This window comes from Vombatus ursinus, unplaced genomic scaffold (genome assembly GCF_900497805.2).
Source record: "Vombatus ursinus unplaced genomic scaffold, bare-nosed wombat genome assembly UNPS02014809.1, whole genome shotgun sequence".
Taxonomy (NCBI): domain Eukaryota; kingdom Metazoa; phylum Chordata; class Mammalia; order Diprotodontia; family Vombatidae; genus Vombatus; species Vombatus ursinus.
In genome coordinates, this window is record NW_020954587.1 from 10,268,081 (window position 1) to 10,290,211 (window position 22,131).

Here is a 22,131-nt window from a genome sequence, read left to right on the forward strand (position 1 = left end):
GGAGGCGAAGGGGAGAAACAATCCCTGCCCTCAAGGAGTTTACAAAGGGAAAGACAACAAAAACATACATCAGATAACAAGGTGAACTTAGAAGGGAAGGCAATAGCAGCTGGGGGCCTCGGAAAGACTTCCTGCAGACAGCAGCATTGGAGCAGAATTGTAAAGGATGCCAAAGATTCTTAAAGTCAGAGGTGAAAAGGGAGAGTTTTCCAGGCTAGAAGGCATAAAGTACAAAACTGGGACAAAAGAGGAGATGGTAATATGAGAAACAGCACACAAGCTGGTATGGCTGACTTGTAGGGCGGGGAGAAAGCAGGTAAAGTGTAAAAAGCCTGGAAAGATAGGAAAGGGCCAGGTATAAAGATGTTTAAATGCCAGAGATATATTTGATCCTAAAATAGTGCTCCACTAAATTTTTTGAGGGTGGAGGGCCTTGGACATAGCCAGGCCAGCACTTCAGAAAAATCACTTTGGCAACTGTGTGGATGATGGATTGCAGTGGAGAGAGATGAGGCAGAGGACCAATTAGGTTATTACAATAGTCCTGAGTGAGAGGTGATGAAGGCCTGAACCAGGGTGGTGGCTATATGAATGGAGAGGAGAGAGCATATATGAGAATTGTATGGTCATTAAACAATAAGATTTGGCAATTGATTGGATATGTCGGGAAAGTAAGGGTGAAGTCTCAAGGTTAATGTAGTCTGGGCAGTGTGTGTGTGTGTGTGTGTGTGTGTGTGAATTACATTTTGTAATTATAACATTCATATATAATTAAATATATTATTAGAGAATTATTATTAAATTATTGAACATATTATTAGATAAGACAGTAATAAGGGAAGTTTGGAAGAAAACAATGTCTTAATTTACCATTTTATTTCACTACTAAAAGACCTCTTTCTTCATGTAAACTGCCACACTGCATTCCCCCCTAAAAATTACCTTAAAATTAAAACAACTTCAAAATTGTGCGGCAATTATACTAAGACGTAATGGATTTTTTTAAGTTTGAAAACAGCCAGCTGCTTGCTCTCCCAAAATAAATGAGTTTGTGTCGAGTGGTATATAATGCTGTTTTCATTTATTTGTTCTTAGTCAGCGGGAGAGGGCAGGATTGAGAGGGAAGAAGAAGAGAGTGAATTGGTAATATTTTTTCATGGTCAGACAACTTTTAGGCAATTATCTGCACAATATGTCTAAAATGTAAATACTTATTTAAATAAATAGAAGGTAATAATACTGTGCATATTCACGTAGCACTTGATGCTTTTCTCACAACCACTATAGGAGGTAGACAGTGAAAACATGGACACAGTTATATCGCTATTAAGTGGTAAAGAGGTGATGGTAGGGTTGCCTATTGGGTTTTATCCACATTGTTACGCCTACCACAGAAGGGTGGTGGGCATGCTATTTTTCTAAAACACTGCTCATTCTAAGCCTTTCCTAAATTTTAATATTTTATAATTCCTTCCGGCAATAATTACTGAGAGGGTATTCATTCATGTAAATTTTCCCTCTTTCTTTGTCAAAGTTCTGATAAAGAATAGTAGAGTTTGAACACATACTTCTATAAAGTAGATACTTCAAGTTTTTTGTTTTTTGTTTTTTTTTTTACCCAAGGCAATCTTTTTAGTAGACAGTTTTTTTAATAGATCTATCACTACAGATCAAAAGTACAAAAGTTAGGGGCCATTTATAACTTTGGAACAGATTTTTTTTTCATCTTCTATTTCTGTTTCTCTCATACCAGTGTCCTGTGTTTGAAATCTCCTTAAGCACCATCCCATCCCTCCACTAACAGAAACTGTTTATACAAGACACGTTGGCAAGAGGAAGGCAAAAGGAAAGAACCACCTCGCATTTTCCCCCGGCTCACCCCTACAGGGAGCTGCCAGCAGGGACAATTAAATGCATAATATTTATGTCCCTAGCATACTGTAAAAGCGACTGGTGAGTCTCATAGACAAGCTATACCTTTTTGTGGGGAAGGTTGGAAAGCTGTAAAGAGGAAGGCTTTTGACCTGTCACTAATTGCCTATTAAGAGGGTCAGGTTGCTCCAAGTAAAAACAATGGAGCAGCCGTTTTCCCTTTTATACAGGTATGTGTTGAACTTTTACTATTCATGTCAGAACTCTGACGAAAGAAAAAAAAAAGTTTACACAAGTGAATTTTCAGTATTTGAGGGAAAGTACGATGAAATATTAAAGCTTAGGGGAGATTGGGGGTGGGTAAACCTTGGAGCTCGCCCTGCTGCTATTTCATGTTGAGCTAGCAGGAAAGTTAAATTTTTTCTGCTTACATAATTACACAAGGATACCTTTGACAAAAAGCAATATCACTATGGCAAGAATTATTACTAATTCTCTCTCTCTCTCTCTCTCTCTCACACACACACACACACACACACACACACACACACTCACACAAGTATTGTTTTGGACCATTGTTTCTAGGAGAACACCTTTAGAGTGGGGGATGAAATGGCTAGAAATTCATCATGGTTTGTAGGAAATGAGTTACAAAAAACACAGTCCCCGATAATAACAGAAGGTATACTCTCCAACACAATACACAGCACTCCGGACCCTGGGAGGGCTATGGGCTGAATTGCAACCTAATCAAACATGCATTTTATAACTCCAAAAGAATAATGAGTTTTGTAACAGGTTATTTTCTCAACCACAGTTTCTTTGCAGCAGTATTTACGCAACCTAAAGAACATTGTTTAGTACTTTCTTGCACTCCAACAGTGCCACCTAGTGCCCCCACAGTGAGGAAGGGGTTTCATTTTACTGCTCTGATTTCTCATATCATATTTATATTTTAATATTTTTGGCCCAAAGAGTGCAGTCTTAACCTGCATTTCCCTAAGAAACTCTAATAAATTCACAAAGCTACGAGATCTCATATGAACAACCAAGATCCCATTTTGTATTGCCATAAAATTCAAGTTTCCAAGCTTTGGCACCTTACCCTTCCAAATACAATTTCAGCAACATCCACAATTACTTAATTTTTCCTTAGAGCCATTCTACTGGAGCAAAGTTCTACTAGATACTAGAGCCCTAAATGCTTTGATACCTCCATACTTATGGAGATTTTAATAAGAACTTTTTAAAGTTAAAGATGTCTTTACATATTTGCTAAATCTTTTTCCAAAACAAATTTTAGACCAGGTACAAGCCTAATAACCCTTCCCCAATGATCTTTGGCTGTCCAATTCCAGCAGGGACAGCTGGTAGGAAATGCCTTCAAAATTCAAGAAATGTCTAATATGGAACCATGATAAAAATACTTTTATTTTTCTTTTTAATTTTTTTAATATTTATTATTTTTAGCATTCTTTTCTTTTTAATTTTAAATCTAAACTCTTCCTCCCAGCCCTCCTCCATTCACTGAGAAGGCAATCAAAATGATATCAATTATACATATGAAATTATGCAAAACATATTTCAATATTAGTTATATATGGGAAAAAAACAAAAAATAAAGTGAGAAAATTATATTTCAATTTGCACTCAGATTTCATCAGTTCTCTCTCTGGAGGTTAACAGAACTTTATCATCAGGAGTCCCCTGAGACTGTCTTGGATTATAGTATTGATTAAACTAGCCACGTTCTTCACAGTTGATCATCATTACAACATTGCTGTTATTATGCACAATGATCTCCCAGTTCTTCACTTTGAATCAGTTCATACAGATCTTGCCATGTTTTTATTATGAAACAATCTCCCATGTCATTTTATAGCACAATAGTGCTCCATCACAATTATACTCCACAATTTGTTCAGCTGTTCCACAACTAATGAGTATTCCCTCAATTTCTGATTCTTTGCCACCACAAAAAAAGAGCTGCTATAAATATTTTTCACATGTAGGTCATTATCCTTTTCCTTTGATCTCTGTAAGATACAGACCTAGTAGTGGTATTGTTGGGTCACAGTTTTTATAGCCCTTTAGGCATAGTTCCAAATTGTTGTCCAGAATGGTTGAGGCAATTCATAACTCCACCAACAGTCTATTAGTGTACTTATTTTCCCTCATCCCCTCCAGCATTTGTCATTTCTGGTAAGTGTGAAGTGGTACCTCAGAATTGTTTTAATTTGCATTTTTCTAGTCAATAGTGATTCAGAGCATTTTTTCATACTTTTAATGTCTTCTTTTGAATCTGCCTGTTCATATCCTTGGATCATTTACCAATTATGAAATGGCTCTTATCTTTATAAAATTGACTCAGTTCTCTATATATTTGAGAAATGAGGCTTTTATCAGAGAAACCTGCTGTAAAAAAATTTTTTTATATTACTTTATTGTCTATGGTATCTTTTATCAAAATGTAGTTTCCCTGATTATCTTTTAAAATTAGCTCTATTTCAGCCTTCGCTTTGTCTGAGATCATGATTGCTACCTGCCTTTTTTTGCTTTCACTGAAGTATAATAGATTCCACTCCTGCCTTTTATTTTAACTCTGTCTGTGTCTTTCTATTTCAAGTGTATCTCTTATAAACAACATATTGTTGGATACTGGTTTCTAATCTGTTCTATTATCTACTTCCATTTTATGGATGAGTTCATCTCATTTACAGTTACGATTACTAATTGTGTACTTCCTCCATTGGATTTTGTTCTGTTTATCCTTCTCTCTCTTTTTCATGTTCCTCTTCAAATGTCTTTATGTCTTATCACTGCCTCCTCAATCTGCTCTCTCTTTTATCATCCTCCCTCCATATCTTATCTTCTTCCCTTCCTATTTCCCTATTACTTATTACTATATTATTATGTTATTTTATTAATAATATTATATTACTATATTATTCCCTATTACTTAGTCCCTTACCTATTACTAGGTAGGGTAGATTTCTATATACAACTGTGTGTATGTGTAACATAGCATACACACACACACACACACACACACACACACACACACATATTCTTTCCTCTCTGAACTAAATCGAACGAGAGGGATGTTCAGGTATTGCCCACCCACCCTCCATTTCTCCTGTACTATAAAAGCTCTTCCTTGTGTGCCTCTTTTACATGAGAAAAATGTTCTTTACTCTACCTCTCCCTTCCCCCTTCTCCCAGGGCATCCCTCTTTCTCATCCCTTCACATTTTTTTTATATCATCCCAGCATAATCAACTCACACTCATGCCCTCTATCCATATAGACTCCTTCTAACTGCCCTCATAATGATAAAGTTCATAGGAGTTACATCACCTTTGCCTTCTGGAATATCATATTCCAAGTCCTCCACTCCTTAATCATGAAAGCTGCTAAATCTTGTGTGACTCTGGCTGTGGCTCCACTGCTTTTTTCTGGTTGCTCACAGCATTTTCTGCTTGACCTGGGAGATCTGGAATTTGACCATAATATTCCTAAGAGTTTTCAATTTGGAATCTCTTTCAGGAGGTGATTGGTGCATTTTTTCAATTTCTATTTTACCCTCTGTATCTAAGATACCAGGCAGTTTTCCTTTATAGTTTCTTGAAATATGATATCTAGGATCTTTTTATCATGGCTTTCAGGTAGTCCAATAATTCTTAAATTATCTCTCTTCAATCTATTTTCCAGGTCAGTTGTTTTTCCAATATTTTGCATTTTTTCTATTTTTTCATTCTTTTCACTTTGTTTTATTGTTTCTTATGTCACATGGAAACATTATTTCCACTTGTCCAATTCTAATTTCTAAAGAATTAAGAATCTTCAGTGAGCTTTTGTGCCTCTTTTATCATTAGGCCAATTCTGTTTCTAAAGTATTATTTTCTTTAGTATTTTGGGGCCTTTTTATTTTTTAAGCCAAGCTGTTAATTCTCTTTTCATAATTTTTGTGCATCACTCTCATTTCTTTTCCCAAGTTTTCTTCTGCCACTCTTATGTCTTTCTTTAACTCTTCCAGGAATTCTAGTTGGGCTTGTGCCCAATTTGCATTTTTCTTTGGGGGGGGAGTTGAGTGTAGCTGTATTCACATTATTGTCATCTGAGTTTATGTCTTCGTCTTCCCTGCCACCAAAGTAGCTTTTTTTTTATGGTTAAGTTCTTTTTTGTTGTTATTTGCTCATTTTTCCAGACTATTGACTTTGAACTTTATGTTAAAGTTGGGCTCTGCTCACCTGTCCTAAGCTTTAGGCTTTTTCATGCTGCTATTTTCAGAGTTAGTTCTATGGATTTGAAAGCTTTTGGTGCTTCCAAGGTAATGTGATCTAGGGAGAAGTGCGGTCACTGCTCTCTTGGTCTGTGTTCTGGTCTCTACCGAGGAAAAGCTTGCAGCTGCAAGCACTAGTGCTCCTCTTGGCCCTGGAACTGTGACCACGTCCTTTGCTCTCCTGTAGCCACAAATGCCACTGCTCCTCTTTTCGTTAGTTCTGTGACCAGGACTCTTGTTTCCATCACCTGCAAGCACTCCTCTCCACTCTGAAACTGAAACCTAGAACTGCTTACGGGCAATAGAGCTGCTAATCAGTGCCAGCTACGGCGAGTTTCGGCAAAGGGTCCCCTGTAATCTCATTCTTACCAGTTGTCTGACTCTCTTACTGTCTCTAAGCTCCCGAATCCGTGGCTGCTACTACCATCGTCATGGCCACCACTAAGGCCTACCTCTTGCGCTGCTGCCATGCTATGGGCTGCCCTCCACTCTGGGATATTGTAGATCTCTCCTTCGACCTTCTACATTTTTTAACCTGTAAAGATATCTTATCCTGACCTTTTGCGGGCTGTGCCACTTCAAAATTTGATATAAGCAGCTATTTTAAAGTTATTTGGAGGGGAAAGTTGGGAGAGTTCAGCTGGGTTGCTGCCTGTACTCTGCCATCTTGGCTCCACATGATAAAATGCTTTTTATTCTTCCTCTGGACCACACAATCACAGAATTTTGGAGCTGAAAGGGACCCTAGAGATTATCAACTCTAAATCTCCCATTTTACAGATAAGCCAACTGATGCCTAGAGAGGTTAGAGGATTTGTTCAAATTGGTGGCACTGTTGAGACTAGAATTCAAGGCTTTCTGTTCAGGGATCTTTTCACTACACATGCTGTAATTATATTATAATCAATTTGATAATTCTTTTTTGTTGTTATTTGTGCATTACTTGATGGATCCATGACTTCTTAACTGTGAGTACTTGCTTCACTATTACAGCATGTGCCCCTCTCCAAACCTTTGTAACCTCTGTGATTCTTTTCCCAGTTTTTTCACTAAGCCCTCATAAAGAATCCACTTAACATACTGGAGGTCTTCCTCTGATTCTTTTAAAATTTTCCAAGTACTCAATGTGCCACTTGGGCTAGTTATCTGTTGTCTCTCCTTTTTGTCCCACAACCAGCCTGAATTTATTTCTGATCATACATATCTCTTACACCATTTCTCTTGTATAAATTATTGATTTGGTTAAAGTAAAAGTTCTACTCTTACATAATCTCTAGCTTTCTCAGAATAATGTTTTTAAACACATAGAATGCAAGAATATTGAAATAAAGATTTTTTTTTTGCAATCCAAGTTCATGAACCCCCTGAATTCTAACCATGGACAGACACCAGGTGAAGAAACTCTGATCTAGTCCAGCCCATACCTGAGCATAATCTTATTCTACATTTCTTGTTTCTAGCATGAAAAGCTCAGAGATTGCTATAATTTTTCTACATGTGCCATACAACTCTATTTAACTGACCTATTCAAGCATTTATGAAAACAGCCTTAATGGTTTTCTTACTATATGAGTTGAGTAAGAAAGTCATGTCAGTCAGGCCAGTCAATAAACATTTATTAAATGCTTACTATGTGTCAGGCACTATGCTAAGCTCTGAGAATTGAGGAGCTAAATCCAAAGGCAGAAAATCATGGATAAACCTTTTTCTGTTTTGTTTTGTTTTTTAATTTTAAAATATTTATTTTTTCCCAATCACATGTAAAACTTTTTAATATTTTTTTTTTTTAAATTTTGAGTTCCAAATTCTCTACTTCCCTCCTTCCCTATTCTCCTCACTGGGAAGGTAAGCAATTTGATATAGGCTATACTTGCACTGTCATGCAAAACATATTTCCATATTAGTCATGTTGTAGAAAAAACATTGACAAAAATAAAGAAAAATAAAGTTTAAAAAAATATGCTTTAATCTGCATTCAAACTCCATCAATTATTTCTCTAGTGGTGAATATCATTTTTTATCATATGTCCTTCAGAATTGTTTTAGATCATTGTATTGCTGAGAATAGCTAAGTCATTCACAGCTGATCATCATACAATATTGCTGTTACCATGCACAATGTTCTCCTGGTTCTAGTCAATTCACTTTGCATCAGTTTATGTAAGTCTTTTCAGGTTTTTCTGAAAACATTCTGCTTGTCATTTTTTATAGCACAATAGTATTCCATCACAATCATATACCATATAACTTGCTCAGCCATTCATAAGTAGACCATTTCAACCAAGATGCCTATTGCTTTGATTACAAAGAATTATTTACTCTATTGCCTAAATCATATCATAGGAATCATTTAATAAGAAAGACAGATAGATCCTTTCCATTCTTCTCCTGACTCCACACGCTGAAAGTCACTGAAAGTTCTCCATTCACACTGAAAGGAGAAAAAAGAAAGAAAGAAAGAAAGAAAGAAGGAAGGAAGGAAGGAAGGAAGGAAAGAACGAAGGAACGAAGGAAGGAAGAAAATGTCCTAGAATGGAGCATGAGACTGGAGATAGACAAAAAGGAAGATTTCTTAACAACAGATTCTGTTAAACACTAGGCAACGATACTAGGGTAAGGAGTGAGGCAGTGCCATATGCAATTTTATTCTCTGGGGAATCTTTAAAAATACAGCAGATTTTCAGGGGTCTGATTAGATGTATCCATTCCATAAACTCTGAAAACTCCCTTTCTAGCTCTAAATTTCTCTGTCATAGAGTTCCCTTTTCCCTATTCCCAGTCTCTTCTTGAATCTCTTTTCCTTCTCTTGGTTTTTCTGGCTTTTCTCAACACCACCACCAACAAAAAAGATGGTTGGGGGATGTTTTAGGATAACACAAAACTAACATTCCCTCATAAGAGCTTAATAAAATGCTCATTGTATAAATGAACAAACACATGAATGAATGTTGCTCCTATTAGCATTCTGAAATTTTGCTCCTGTACCATGTTGGGAAAGGACTGAATGGTGCTAGCTGCCTACATTTGTGTTGGCTTCTGCCTCTAATGATTGACAGGAAGTGCTATTTTCTGTGGTGCTAGATAGGAGTGATGAAAGAAAACCAGGATTTCATTGAGATAAGGGGCATGAGGTAGTAGAAGGTGGCAGGGAAATTATCTGTAGACTATTGTACTGGTTTGCGGTTGAAGGGAATTGGAGAGAGATAATAAAACCTGTCAGTTCTGAGTTGATCAGGACCAAATGGGTAACTCTACTAAGAAAATATGAATGTCAGGAAAAAATATGAATAGGAATTAATGGTTTTATCAATTTGACCACACTATAAACTAAGGAAAGTAAACATAAGGATTTCCAGAGTAAAAATAACTTACTTCTATTATATATAATATTTTCTATTATTAGTTAGACCTAGTACCTTGTTAATGCTCAAAAAATTAAATAATTAAAATTATTAAGTGTGATATTTTAATGTTATTTGAAATGTGAAATAGTCAATGTAACAATAAGAAACACTTTTTTTTTTCATTTTCTGCTTATGTTCATGGCCTTTGAGCTACATTGTATTTTGTGACAAAAATAATTTATATGAATAGAAAAAGAAACCTCTAGCAAGAAATCACAAACTCTAATGTTCACATTTAAATGGTTCACAGGGACTTTGAACTTGCTACCTTAATCCAATAACTATATATATAATTATATATATGTGTATATGTATGTATATGTAATATATAATTTTTACATATAATTTATATAAAACATAATTTTAAAGGCAACAAAATCACTAATTTTTAAATTCTCAAAAAAACCTCTAAATTATAAAAAATGGACAATTTAAACCAAATTAAATAATTTAACATAAAGATTCAATATGGCTCCTTCAAGTTGTAGCCCCATATCAAGAACCTATTCTGCAAGGATGATGATCTTTATTTTTAGGAACACATCTACACAAAGAAAGAGGTGAATCACTTTTTTAGTCTGTGCTGAGGTCAATAAAAATGTTTTGACTCATAAATAAAATTATGAAGAATCAAATTCTACTTAGCATATCTAGGGTAATTTGAAGGTAGATCTAGTCCCTTAAATAATAACAATGAATATCTGGTTTTCCTCTGCATCTAGCTAATGAAGTGAACATATGGTTAAAGGGTGGTATCTGAGAACAGGATTTAGATTTCTGGACCACAGTTTTAAATACAGGAATGATGATCCCTTAGACAGAGAGAGAGTTACCAAATGAGGGCTTGAACACTTGATAATCTGAATGAGAAGGTTTTATGCTGAAAACAGAGGGAGAGGTGGGGAAAAACTGCCCACGTATATCTGCTGAAATGGAGACTATGGAGAGTTGTACATAATCCAATGGTAGAGTATCCGTAGAGAAGACCAGTAATTCACAAGGCCCAAGAACAGAGCTAATAATAAAAACCCTGGTTTTAGTTCTCTATGCATGATTAAACAACCTTTCAGCAGCTTTGAACACTTTTGCACACTCTATCATCCATAAGCTCTCCTTTGCCTTCTGTGACACTGCTCTTTCTTAGTTTTGCTCTTCTCTGACCCTTCTTAGTCTCTTTTATTAAATCACCATTCTTTTTCTAAACATCCCTATCAAATAGGGCATCCCCCTAAGATATTATCATAGATACTCTTCTCTTTGCTTTCTGTAGTCTTCTCCTTGGTCATATGATCAGATCCCTTCAGTTCAAATTATCATCTGTAAGCTCATATAAAAATAGGCAGAGATTAAGGACATACATGTGCATATATAATACATGTATACATATATATGCATATTTATATGTGTGTGTGTATGTTTGTGTATTTACAAATAAATGTCATCTCTCTCTTGAACCCAGTAATGCATTACCTGTTGGCCATCTCCACCTGCATATATTATCTCAAACTCAATATGGAACTCAAACCCATCTCCTTCCTCCAAACTTTCTAGTGATGACACCACACATCACAGCTCTAGTCATCTCAGTTTTCAATCCTGAAGTCATCCTTTCTGTTTCTCTCTCCTTCAATCCCTATTTTTAATCAGTTGCCAAGTGTTAATCCTACCTCCACTTTTCTCATATCTGTTCCATTTTCTACATTCACATGTTCTCTCCCCTGGTTCAGGGCCTCATCATTTCTGGTCTAGACTACTGTAAAACCCTATAATCTGGGACTCTTCTCTCTCTGTAACTACCTCCACATTACTGACAAATTAATATTACTAAAACACAGATTTAAACATGTTACAAAAATCTTCAGTGGTTATACTAGAATTGCACTAGAATAAATTAGAAATTTCCACCTGGCCCTTCACATTTTGGTTCCCAGCTATGTCTCCGAGTCTACTTCATATTATTCTCCTTCATACACTTTCCATTTCAGCCAAACTAGCCTGCAACTATTCCCTGTACATGATTTAGGAAATATATCACAAGCAATTATTCCAACCATTCTGGAAATAAATTTCAAATTTTGTGAGACAAGTTACTACATTGCTCAAAGCCTATACTCCAGCAGTCTCTGTGCTGGTATAGGCATACCTTGGAGGTATTAAGGATTCAGTTCCAGACCACCACAATAAAGCAAATTTGATGAAGTCACATGAATTTTTTTTGTTTTCCAATGCACATAAAAGTTATGGTTACACTATATTATAGTCTATTAATTGTACAATAGCATTATGTCTAAAAATGTACATACCTTAATTAAAAAACGCTTTATTGCTAACAAATGCTAACCATCACCTGAGCCGTTAGCGAGTCATAATCTTTTTGCTGGTGGAAGGTCTTGCTTCTATGTTGATGACTGATACCTGATCAGGGTGGTGGTTGCTAAAGGTTGGGGTGGCTATGTGAATTTCTTAAACCTAACTCAACAATGAAGTTTGCAGTATCTATTGACGCTTTCACTTGAACACTTAAAGGCCAAAGTAGGGTTCTGAATTGGCCTAATTTCAATATTGCCGTGCTTCAGGGAATAGAGAGGCTGAAGGAGAGGGACAGAGATGGGGGAACCCTTGCTCGGGGGAGCAGTCAGAAAACATACAATATTTATCAATTAAATTTATGGTCTTCTATAGGCATGGTTCCTGGCACCCCAAAATAATTTCAATAGTAACATCAAAGATCACCATAACAAATGTTATAATCATGAAAAAGTTTGAGATATTTCAAGAATTACTAAAATATGACACAGAGATACAACGCGAGCATATCCTAATACTGGAAAAATGGCATCAATAGACTGGCTTAACACAGGGTTGCCATAAATCTTCAATTTGTAAAAAATACAATTTCTACAAAATACAATAAAGCTAAAGCAAAGTGCAATAAAACAAAGTAAGCCTGTATACCAAAAAGATCAATGACAGAAAGGTCCTAAATATATCCATAGCAACATTCTTTGAGATAGTAAAAAACTTGAAATAAAATGGGTTGATTATCAATTATGGTATAGCCATATAAGCTGTCATATATGAATGCAACAGAATATTATTGGATCATAATATATGACGAATATGAGGGATTCAGCATAAGATGGAAAGACACAAAGTGATGCAGAGTGAAGGAAGTCCATCACAATATCCACAATGATTAAAAACAAGAAGCATTGGAACCCTCATGAATCATAATGAATGCCTTGTTCCTAGAGTACCAATAGGTAACACATTTGTCTCTCCTTTCTTTAGACAAGAGGTAACTTTGCATGTAAAATGCAGTCTACACTGAAAGTAGTTGCTGTGTCACTTGGCTTTACTTGAATGCTCTTTTCTGTTACAAGGAAAGGTTAAATGATTGGTATCATGAAGGAATTAACAAGAAGTGGCAGTGGTATAAATAGAAAAAGAAACTACAAAACTTATTTTAAAAAAAAAGGTTGCAAGCTTGGCATAATAGCATGCTTTAGTTGAGATGGTGGACTTTTAACTACCAGTTATTTTTTGGATCTCTTTCTCTAGGAAAAGCTGAACAGCTGAAAAATTCTTGACCTGCCTTAATGATAACTGATTTCTTCAAATGGTGGAAGCAAAAAAAAAAAAATGCTATTTTTACCAGGTTGTGTACACTAAGAAGGAAGTGACTGCTGAAGTAATAATGGCAAAGATCCACTACCTCTTAAAATTTATGATAGAGACAAAAAGCGAAGCTAGTCAAGTCTGATACCCTAAATTTGGGGAGATTGGATTTTAAAGACATCAGATAAAGGATAGTAGGCTCATTGGCCCTAAAATTCTATCAGAGGAACTAGCATAAGAGAATTAGAATAGTCTCAGTAATGAAATTGTAACAATATGTTTGCCCAAAATGAGATGGAAAAATGCTTCAGGAAGGAAGGAAGGAAAGAAGGAAATAAGGAAAGGAAGAAGGAAGAGGAAAACAAGGAGGAAGAGAAGGAGCAGAAGGAGAAGGAGGAGGATGAGAAGGACGACGAAGAGGAGGAGAAGGAGAAGAAGAAGAAGAAAAAGAAGAAGGAGAAGAAGAAAAAGAAAAAGAAGAAGAAATCCTGACTTCAATTCTTGATAAAATTCTGAAATATAGTATTAAAAGAATGATTCATGAGCATTTAGAGAGGAAAATGATGATCACTAAGAGGCAGCTTAACTTTCACAAAAAATGGTTTCATAAAGAAGAAAAAAGGGGAAACTAGACAATATGTAAACAATATTAATATTATTTTAGATTATTTAAAATAATCAGACAGTATAAGGTTGGAATATTGCTGTTGTATAGGAAACGATGAGTTGGTGGACTTAGAAAAATATGAAAAGACTCAGACATATGAAGGAATACATAATCCACCTCAGAAAAACAGAGAACAAACAAATATATCACAGTCTTACATAGATGCATATTGATGTACATGTACATATATATGAGTATGATTATAGATATCTAAGTACATGTATATATGTAAATGTATGTATATATGTATATGTGTATATATGTTTGTGGATGTGTGTGTACATATGTATATGTGCATCCATGTTTCTATATGTATATGTATGTTTATCTATCTGCACTTAATTGTAGCCTTTTTGGAGGATGGGGGGGAAAAAGGAGGTAAAAAGAATAAAGTAAAATGTGCACAGCAGAGAACAAAAGAAAACTTACAAGGAAGCAAAGAAAAGATGGACAGCTCAGAACACAATGTGTAGTATTTATTATACAGGTTTTCTTGACATGGAAATTTATTGTTGTATATTTTGAATCTTCTCTTACATTCTTCTGTGCACATGACAATGCTTTTTTTTTCTTTTCTTATTTTGTATTTAACTTTTAGTATTTGAGTTTATAATGTTTCTTTTTCTTTTCTTACTGTGTATTTAAGTTTTAGTATTTGACTTCAAAGTAAATTAAATATTTTTTAAAAGGCTTCATTTCTTTTTTGACAATTACTGACTACACTGGGAAATCAAAGGCAGAGGGCAAATTATTTGGAACAAACAATAATTTTAATATGATTTCATTTTGTAATAGCAATGATTATTCATATGTACTTTTACTGAATTAAAACATTTACCTTTAACTGGGTAAAACTGAATTAATAATAAAAATAATAGCCAACATTTATATAGCACTTGATATGTACCAGCCACTGAGCTAAGCACTTCACAAATATTATTTTATTTGGTTCTCACAACAACTCTGGGAAGTAGATGCTTATTAATACCCCCATTTTATAGATGAGGAAACTAGGGCAGACAAAGGTTAAGTGACTTGGGCTAGGACACATGGCTAGTAAGTGTCTAAGGTTGGATTTAAACTCAGATCTTCCAGATTCCACTGAGTCAACTAGCTGGTTTCTCCACCTTCATTGCTCTCTTTTGTTGTGTTATTAATTATGTAGTTTTAAAGAATGGATATTACTACAAAAAACATGTATAAGTTGTAACTCTTAAAGAGCATACTTCAGTGCCTGTTAGAGATATTGTAGTGGCTATTGGTGTGATTAAAATCAAATGTTTTAAGGCTCATTCAAGCCTATGATGAACTAGAATCAGTGGCACCAAGTTCAAAGCAAATAACAATACCAAGCGCTGAAAAACAAATGCCGTGAAACAGCCATGTCACTTCTCAGAAAAGAAGCAAAGCTATTCGAAGCAAAAATATTCAGAGGGATGTGACAGCTGAAGGAATTATTACTGATTCCTCTATAATGTGGTATAAAGGAAGCTGAACAGTGAGAAGACATATTTTGTTTTGTTTTTTTTTAAAAGCTAACATATCATGAAAAAATTACGTGTCAGACAAAAAATAAAATATAAAGACAGAAGTACTTAAGACTGGGACAAGGTAATTTTAATGATAAAATTCATTTTTTCATTCAAGAATATACCAAAATCAATGTCAGAAGAAGTACAGATTAGTCTGTAAAATCTGAGTATTTTCATCTGACCATAAAGCATCCACCCAAAAATTCTATAGGGATTTATTACTTACAGCAAGCCAGGAAGTTTTGACCACATGGAGGAAATTATCAATTCTGATAAATATACTTGTATCTTGACACGAAGAAATGGTCTTGAATTATAATAATTCTCAAATGGAGATGGAATGCTACATGAGCTTGTACCATGCCTCATATCACAAAAAAAAAAAGGTTAAGAAATGGGGCCACATTAATCCTACTGTGCTGTGAGAAATAATGGAGGGCATAATTTCAGAAAAACCTGGGAAGTCTTATATGAACTGATGCAAAGTGAAGTGAGTAGAACTAGGAGAGCAATCTACATAGTAACAGCAATATTGTAAGGAAAATCAACTGTAACTTGGTAACTCTGATCAATACAATGAGCCACCACAACTCCAAAGGACTCATGATATAAATATAAAATATTGTTCATCTCCAGGTAGTGCAAATTTGAAGTATATTTTTTCCTTTCTTTGTTTTACTTCCCCCACCCCACCCCCAGAACATGCATAACATTGTGGAAATATTTTGCATGACTGTATATGTATAGTAGGTATCATATCTCTTGCCTTCTCAATGGATGGGGGAGGGGTGGAAGGAAAGAGAGAGAGAATATGAAACTGAAAATAAAAGTAAAAAGTTTTTTTTTCAAATGTAAAAAGTTATAAAATTTATTGTATGACAATAAACTTAATTATTTTACTTTGATCCAGTTAATTTGCATATCACTACAGTATACTAGGTTTTCATCAAAGCATTTGAAAAAGTATTTCCTGCTATCAGTATGGACAAGATAAAAAATAAATAGGTTAGATGACAATACAGGATGAATGACAAAACCCATAGAGTAGTGATTAAGGGGTCAATGTCAACTTGGGAGAAGGTCTCCAGTACTTTTCCCCAGGATGCATCCTTTTCCATTTGCTGCTTAATATTATTTTTGGTGACATGAATAAGGGAAGAAACGCCATGTTCATCAAATCTGCAGATGACTCAAACTTGGAAGGATTAGCTAAAGTACCTGATGTCCAAAAAGTTTTCAGTAAGCTAACATGATGCGCCAGATCCAATAAGATTGAATTGCAAAGCCCTTTTCTTAGGTTCATGGCATCAAGTACGCAGGAGAGATATGGCTAGACAGCCATTCCTGTGGCTATGTATGTACTGTATTACAACTTGAACCTGAATCAACAGTACAACAGAGAAGCAAAGCCAACCAAATAAAAGCCCTGACTCAGTACTGAGGTACATTAAATGATCCATATAGTGCCCAAACTGAGTGACATGATAGTCTATCTCCTTGGTCAGACCACATTTGGAGTATTGTGTTCATTTTAGTACAACACATTTGAGATAGGACGTTAATAAGTTCCAATGTACCCAAAGTAGAGCAGCCATGATTCTTAGGGGACTATAAACCACTGCCACGTGAGAATCTGTTGAAAGAAGTAGGGATGTTTAGCCTAAGAGAAGGCTTAGAGATTGATTTATATCAAGTATGTGAAGAGCTATGTGGGATGCCAAGCATGGTTGTAGTATTCCTATTCTTCTGCTGTAATCCCAGACAGGGTCAGAAAATAGAAAGTAGATTGTGAGCTTCTTGAGAAAGGTATTTTTACTTTCATAATTGTATCCCCAATGCCTGACACATAGTAGGTGCTTTTAAAATGCTTGTTGATTGACTGACTGATCTCATCCCCTCCCCCCAAAAAAGGTAAAATGTATTTTCATCTTTTCTCTTTTCAAGGTAACCACAAAGTTTAAGTCTTAGTGAGGCCCATAAGATGTTTACCTCCCTACACAGAAATTGTTTATTTAAACATACAAATGCAAGCAAACTGAAGCCAGAGGGGTGAAGTGATTTGCTTATGATTTTTTTATAAGTAGCAAAATGGCAGAGCCAGGATTGTAATCCAGGTTTTCTGTTGTGCTTGGCATCTATGTCGATCAAATTAATCAAGGAGCTGACACACATCTCCATATCACTTTGCTCTTTACAGGTAAAGCTTAAGTCTCAACATTTTCCATTGCTTAATCTAAAGAAGGTATGATTTCATTTGACTACTACATTTTAACTTGGAAATGGCAGAAGACATCATTAAACATTTTTTTTTAATTGTGCACCTTTAAGACAAGTTTGGAATTTTTTTTTAATGGAAACATATAAGAGGACATGTTTGCAGTCACTAGCACAGACAGAAGAAAGTAAACTACATATTAAATCCCAATCATCACATTCACAATGAGATGCAAGACAGTCAGTGAAAAGAACTGTACTTAGCTTTCTGTTTCAATTATCTCAACATAATACCTTACCTTGCATATTCAGAATTTTAAACTCACAAAAGAAAACCTTTTCTAGAAAAAGGATTTTTCAAATAATATCTACCATTGGAAAAAATACATTATGTATCTGTCACTTACCAACTCCATATTTAGTCTTATAATATTGCTTCGTAAATTCATCACAATCACAAAGCAGTACTTTTCTCCCCCAAATATTAATTATTGCGCCTATTTTCAGATCTTCGGCTTTGTAAAATTCCTGTTTCAATGCTCCTGTCTAAAAAATAAATAAAACAAAGTAAGGTACAGCCAGAAACATCAAAATAACATGATAGCTCCCAAAGAAAAAAATAAATCATATAAATCAATATATCTAATTTCAAAACCAAAATAATGTGTAACATTTTAAATAGTGGCATTTAAAAATATCTCCACAACCTTACATTGATAAATACTTTCAAATACAATTCATGTAGCTCTAAGATTCTAATACTCTAATGTAACAAAGTGACAAAATCCTATTTTCTGCTAATATTTAACTATCGATCAATAAAAGGTTCTAGAGAAGCATTATAAGAAAGCATCAATATATTTTATCAGTTCTGCGGTTTTACAGAAAAGTAAATTCTATAATTCTCTCACCTTACAATTATCCAATAGACATCGGCCTCGATTTCCCACCAATCCTCCAAAAACATTGAGAATTGTTCGATCTGTGATTTGGCCAGGATGATATATTCCAGTTGGAGCAAACTAACAAAAAGGAAAAGCAAGTAAGTGAGTAAGAAGAGGTACTAAAGATGTGTTGGCCTTGGAACACAAAGATGGTGAATGTAAGTAACCCAGCTACCACAAGCAGAAAATGTACTTTGAATTGCTTTTTCTTTTTGACCAAGGCGGAGGTAGGCATTTTGTAAAATGGTTCCATTTCTATGCCTTCTCTTAGGTTGGGTCTCACTCTGTTCCCCCTTTCCTGTCTCACCTTTATTCTCTAAATAAAGTATAAATAAAGATCCCCTTCCAAACCCAGCAAATCTTCCATCTTTGATGAAACCTTCCCCAAGCCTCATCTCCTTAGCCTTTTAGGATTCTTCTCTTCTCAGAACTCATCACACATAAGAGCTGCCAGACGTACAGGACCCATGGGCATAAGATATTAGAAAAGAGGAGAAGCACTGGAAGATGACTTTGGTGGCAGACATAGATGCATACGTATGTCCATCTATCTATCCAATATGTTTAATATATTATTTTATATATCATATATTTAATTTCATATATGCATATACATGAAATAATAATTAAAATAGGAAATTAAATATATAAAATAATAAATATATGTAAATGTGTATTATATATATATATATAATAGATATATATGTGTATGTATGTATGTAAATTGTCCACATCCCTCTACTCCTGAGCTGGCCAGTATTAATTTTTTTATTTCTATGACATCATCAATCAATTAAACAATCAACAAGCATTTATTAAGCACCTACTCTAGGCACTGGGGATACAAATACTTTTTAGATCATTATATAAAAAGCATAAAGAAACATGGCATGATGGATACAGAGCTGGCCTTGGACCCTGGAAGACCTAGGTTCTAGACCTACCTGTTCTACCTACTGGTTGTATAATCCTGGGCAAATCATTGATTTATCAAAGCTCTGAGCAACTCTTTAAGACTATAACTTGTAGGAAAAGTACTAATCAGCCTTAATACAGAGAATTTCCTCCTCTGGGAGTTCCCTATATCAATTAAATTGTAAGTCCAGTCCTTATCCCTATATAAAAAGTACATATAGAATACTCTGTATATGTATTTCCCCTGACACCATTAGTTTTTAAAGTAAGGTGCACTGGCATATGTATTGATGTCCCAGGTACAAACATGTGCTGCGTGTTGGCTAAGAGTCTGCAGTCAAAAGCAAAGTCTCCCTTCCTACTGCAAGCTAATGAAAGTTACCCATGTGGCCAGTGGCTCTCAGCTCAGAGGTTCCTCTAGAAGAAGAGACTAGTTTTTGTTTCTGATGGATCTTAAAATATGTGGTTATTACAGTAAACCTCAACTGTGAAATAAAATTACCCAGGTTTTAGAAGTATGGTGACAAAGCTTCTAGACCTCTATTCTCATGCACAAATTAGCTCGGTCACTTTGATTGAATTGAGTGCTCAGTACCACTTTTGTCCTCAAAAGCCAACTAAAAATCACTGATTAGTAACTAGACAGTAAGTAATAGGCCAATTCCCCCCAAAATGGTTAAATCTGAGCCTACATGGATGATGGCATGTAATCCCTGTAGAGGAATTGTAAATGTCAAGTGCAGATAAATGTTGTTGAGTCATAAATTGGCCTTAAATTACTATGGTTTGGGAAAATACCTTTGAATTCTACTTGTTTTGTTATATAAACCTATGATAAAAAAAAAAAAAAAGCTGCATGTTTTTTTAAAAAAAAAGGTCTATAAATTTCCCTGAACCTGAATTCTACCCTTGCTGCCCTTTAAACTCAGTATTCTCAGACTCCAATTTTTCACATTCTTTGTAACCTGTATTGTACCCAAAGATGAATGTGGAATGAAGTTCAGACAATTACAGTGATTTCAACACTCTGGCTAATGCATGGTAACTGTCATCATGTTCATAACAGATGACAATTGAAATAATGAGTCAAGTCTTTAAGGTAGAAAAGCAAACTCCAATTTCGTCTGATTTTTTTTATTTTTTATTTTTACCTTGGGTAGCTTTCTCCTATTAAGGAACAATGGAACAGCATCCCTGCCTGAGTTGGCTGGTATCACTTCTTTGACTTCAATGGTATCGTCAGACAAAAAGTAGTGAAGAACAAGTTCTCTGGGGTCACCAAACATTGATTCTGAGTCATCCCACAAGCAGTAAAAACGCAAAACATGCCCGTCGTGCTCCAGGAATTGTCTCAGGGTATCAAAGCGCTCATAAGGACGGAAGGGGTTCATGCGGTCTAAAGTCTACGAGGCAAGGAGAGATGAATAAGCATGGTCTTACATGTTTATCCTGAACTGCAGGCACCCAAAGAACACAAATGCATCTTCTCCCCTAGAATGTTCTAAGGAATTTCAAACAACTTTACCTCACTTTAAAAACAAAACTCCTCATAAAATAAAGCCAGGCATGCTTTTGAAGTGTCTGTTGTTGAAAGTTCTTTGAAATAAACTTCTGAAACATTTTTAAAAACATAAATTTCTAAGACCTTAAATAATTCTTATTTGTCCTTTGGCAAAAGGACATTCCTATCTTTACATGCTTCCTGCTCATCCCAAAGATATATCATAAAGATAATAACTCTTGAGGGAAAATAAAAACATTCTATGTTTTTCCTTACTTAAAAATAATACTTTGGGTTATTTGTCTACTGGAATTTCACTTGCACCTGCCACCATAATGTCATGGTTGTTGCATTGGAGAATACAGACCATAAAACAGAGGGGAAAAAAAGGCAACAGTGAAAGCAATGAAGAGAATTTAATGGTAAATGGTGTGTGGAGCTGACCACAGGTTGTTGGGCATAAAAACGTGTGTGTACATGCATGTTTGTGTGTCCACAGAACATAAGAGCTGAATAAACTGAGGGAGCTTTTTGTCAAGCCCAATACCATATTGCATACTGAAGCCCAAAGCTTGGCCTTTGCCTCTCCTTTAGCTGCCTTGGACTTTGCGATGCTTCTTGATTTGGACCCTGCTTCTGGCAGGGACCCTACTGACCCACTAGCGACCCTACTGCTCATCCTAGCTGACGTGCATGATGATTGTGCCTACACAAGGACTTCCTGTGTGCCAATCCTGCTGCTCTCCTCTCCTCCCATCCTCCACCAGCTCCCTGAACCAGCAAGGCTCTCATCAGTGCCATGGGGACCGTTCAGTTGCTCTATGTAACAGGACTGGGAGAAACAGTGCAGACAAAGCAAATCAGAATCAGCCTAGAGAAATGGAATATTACTAGTTCTTTTACATTCTCATCATCAGCACAGGTACACTGGGTTTGACTGTTCCCTTACAAAAATTCCCATCAGAAAAATACTGGAGTAAAGACAATCTTATGATATATATCTTGCACTTTACCTGTAAATTCCCTCTCTAGAGCAGGGGTTCTTACCTGGGTTCATAAACTTTAAAATATAAATAGGTAAGCAGATAGATAAGTAGATAGATAGACAGATTGATAGATAGATTGATAGATAGGTAGATAATAGATTACAAATGATATTTCAATATGATTGGGTTTTTTTGTA

General features: G+C 35.4%; 1 protein-coding gene across 2 annotated transcripts in view; it reads right to left on the reverse strand.

The window, feature by feature from the left end:
* Nucleotides 1-22,131, reverse strand: part of EFHC2 (EF-hand domain containing 2) — a 257,613-nt gene that overhangs the window by 105,164 nt on the left and 130,318 nt on the right. For both annotated transcript variants that reach the window (XM_027875591.1, XM_027875590.1), the window contains exons 5-7: nt 20,599-20,850; nt 18,500-18,610; nt 17,996-18,134 (exon numbers count right to left, since the gene is read on the reverse strand). In XM_027875591.1, the coding sequence (XP_027731392.1) occupies nt 17,996-18,134; nt 18,500-18,610; nt 20,599-20,850 (502 nt within the window). The remainder of the gene's footprint in view (nt 1-17,995; nt 18,135-18,499; nt 18,611-20,598; nt 20,851-22,131) is intronic.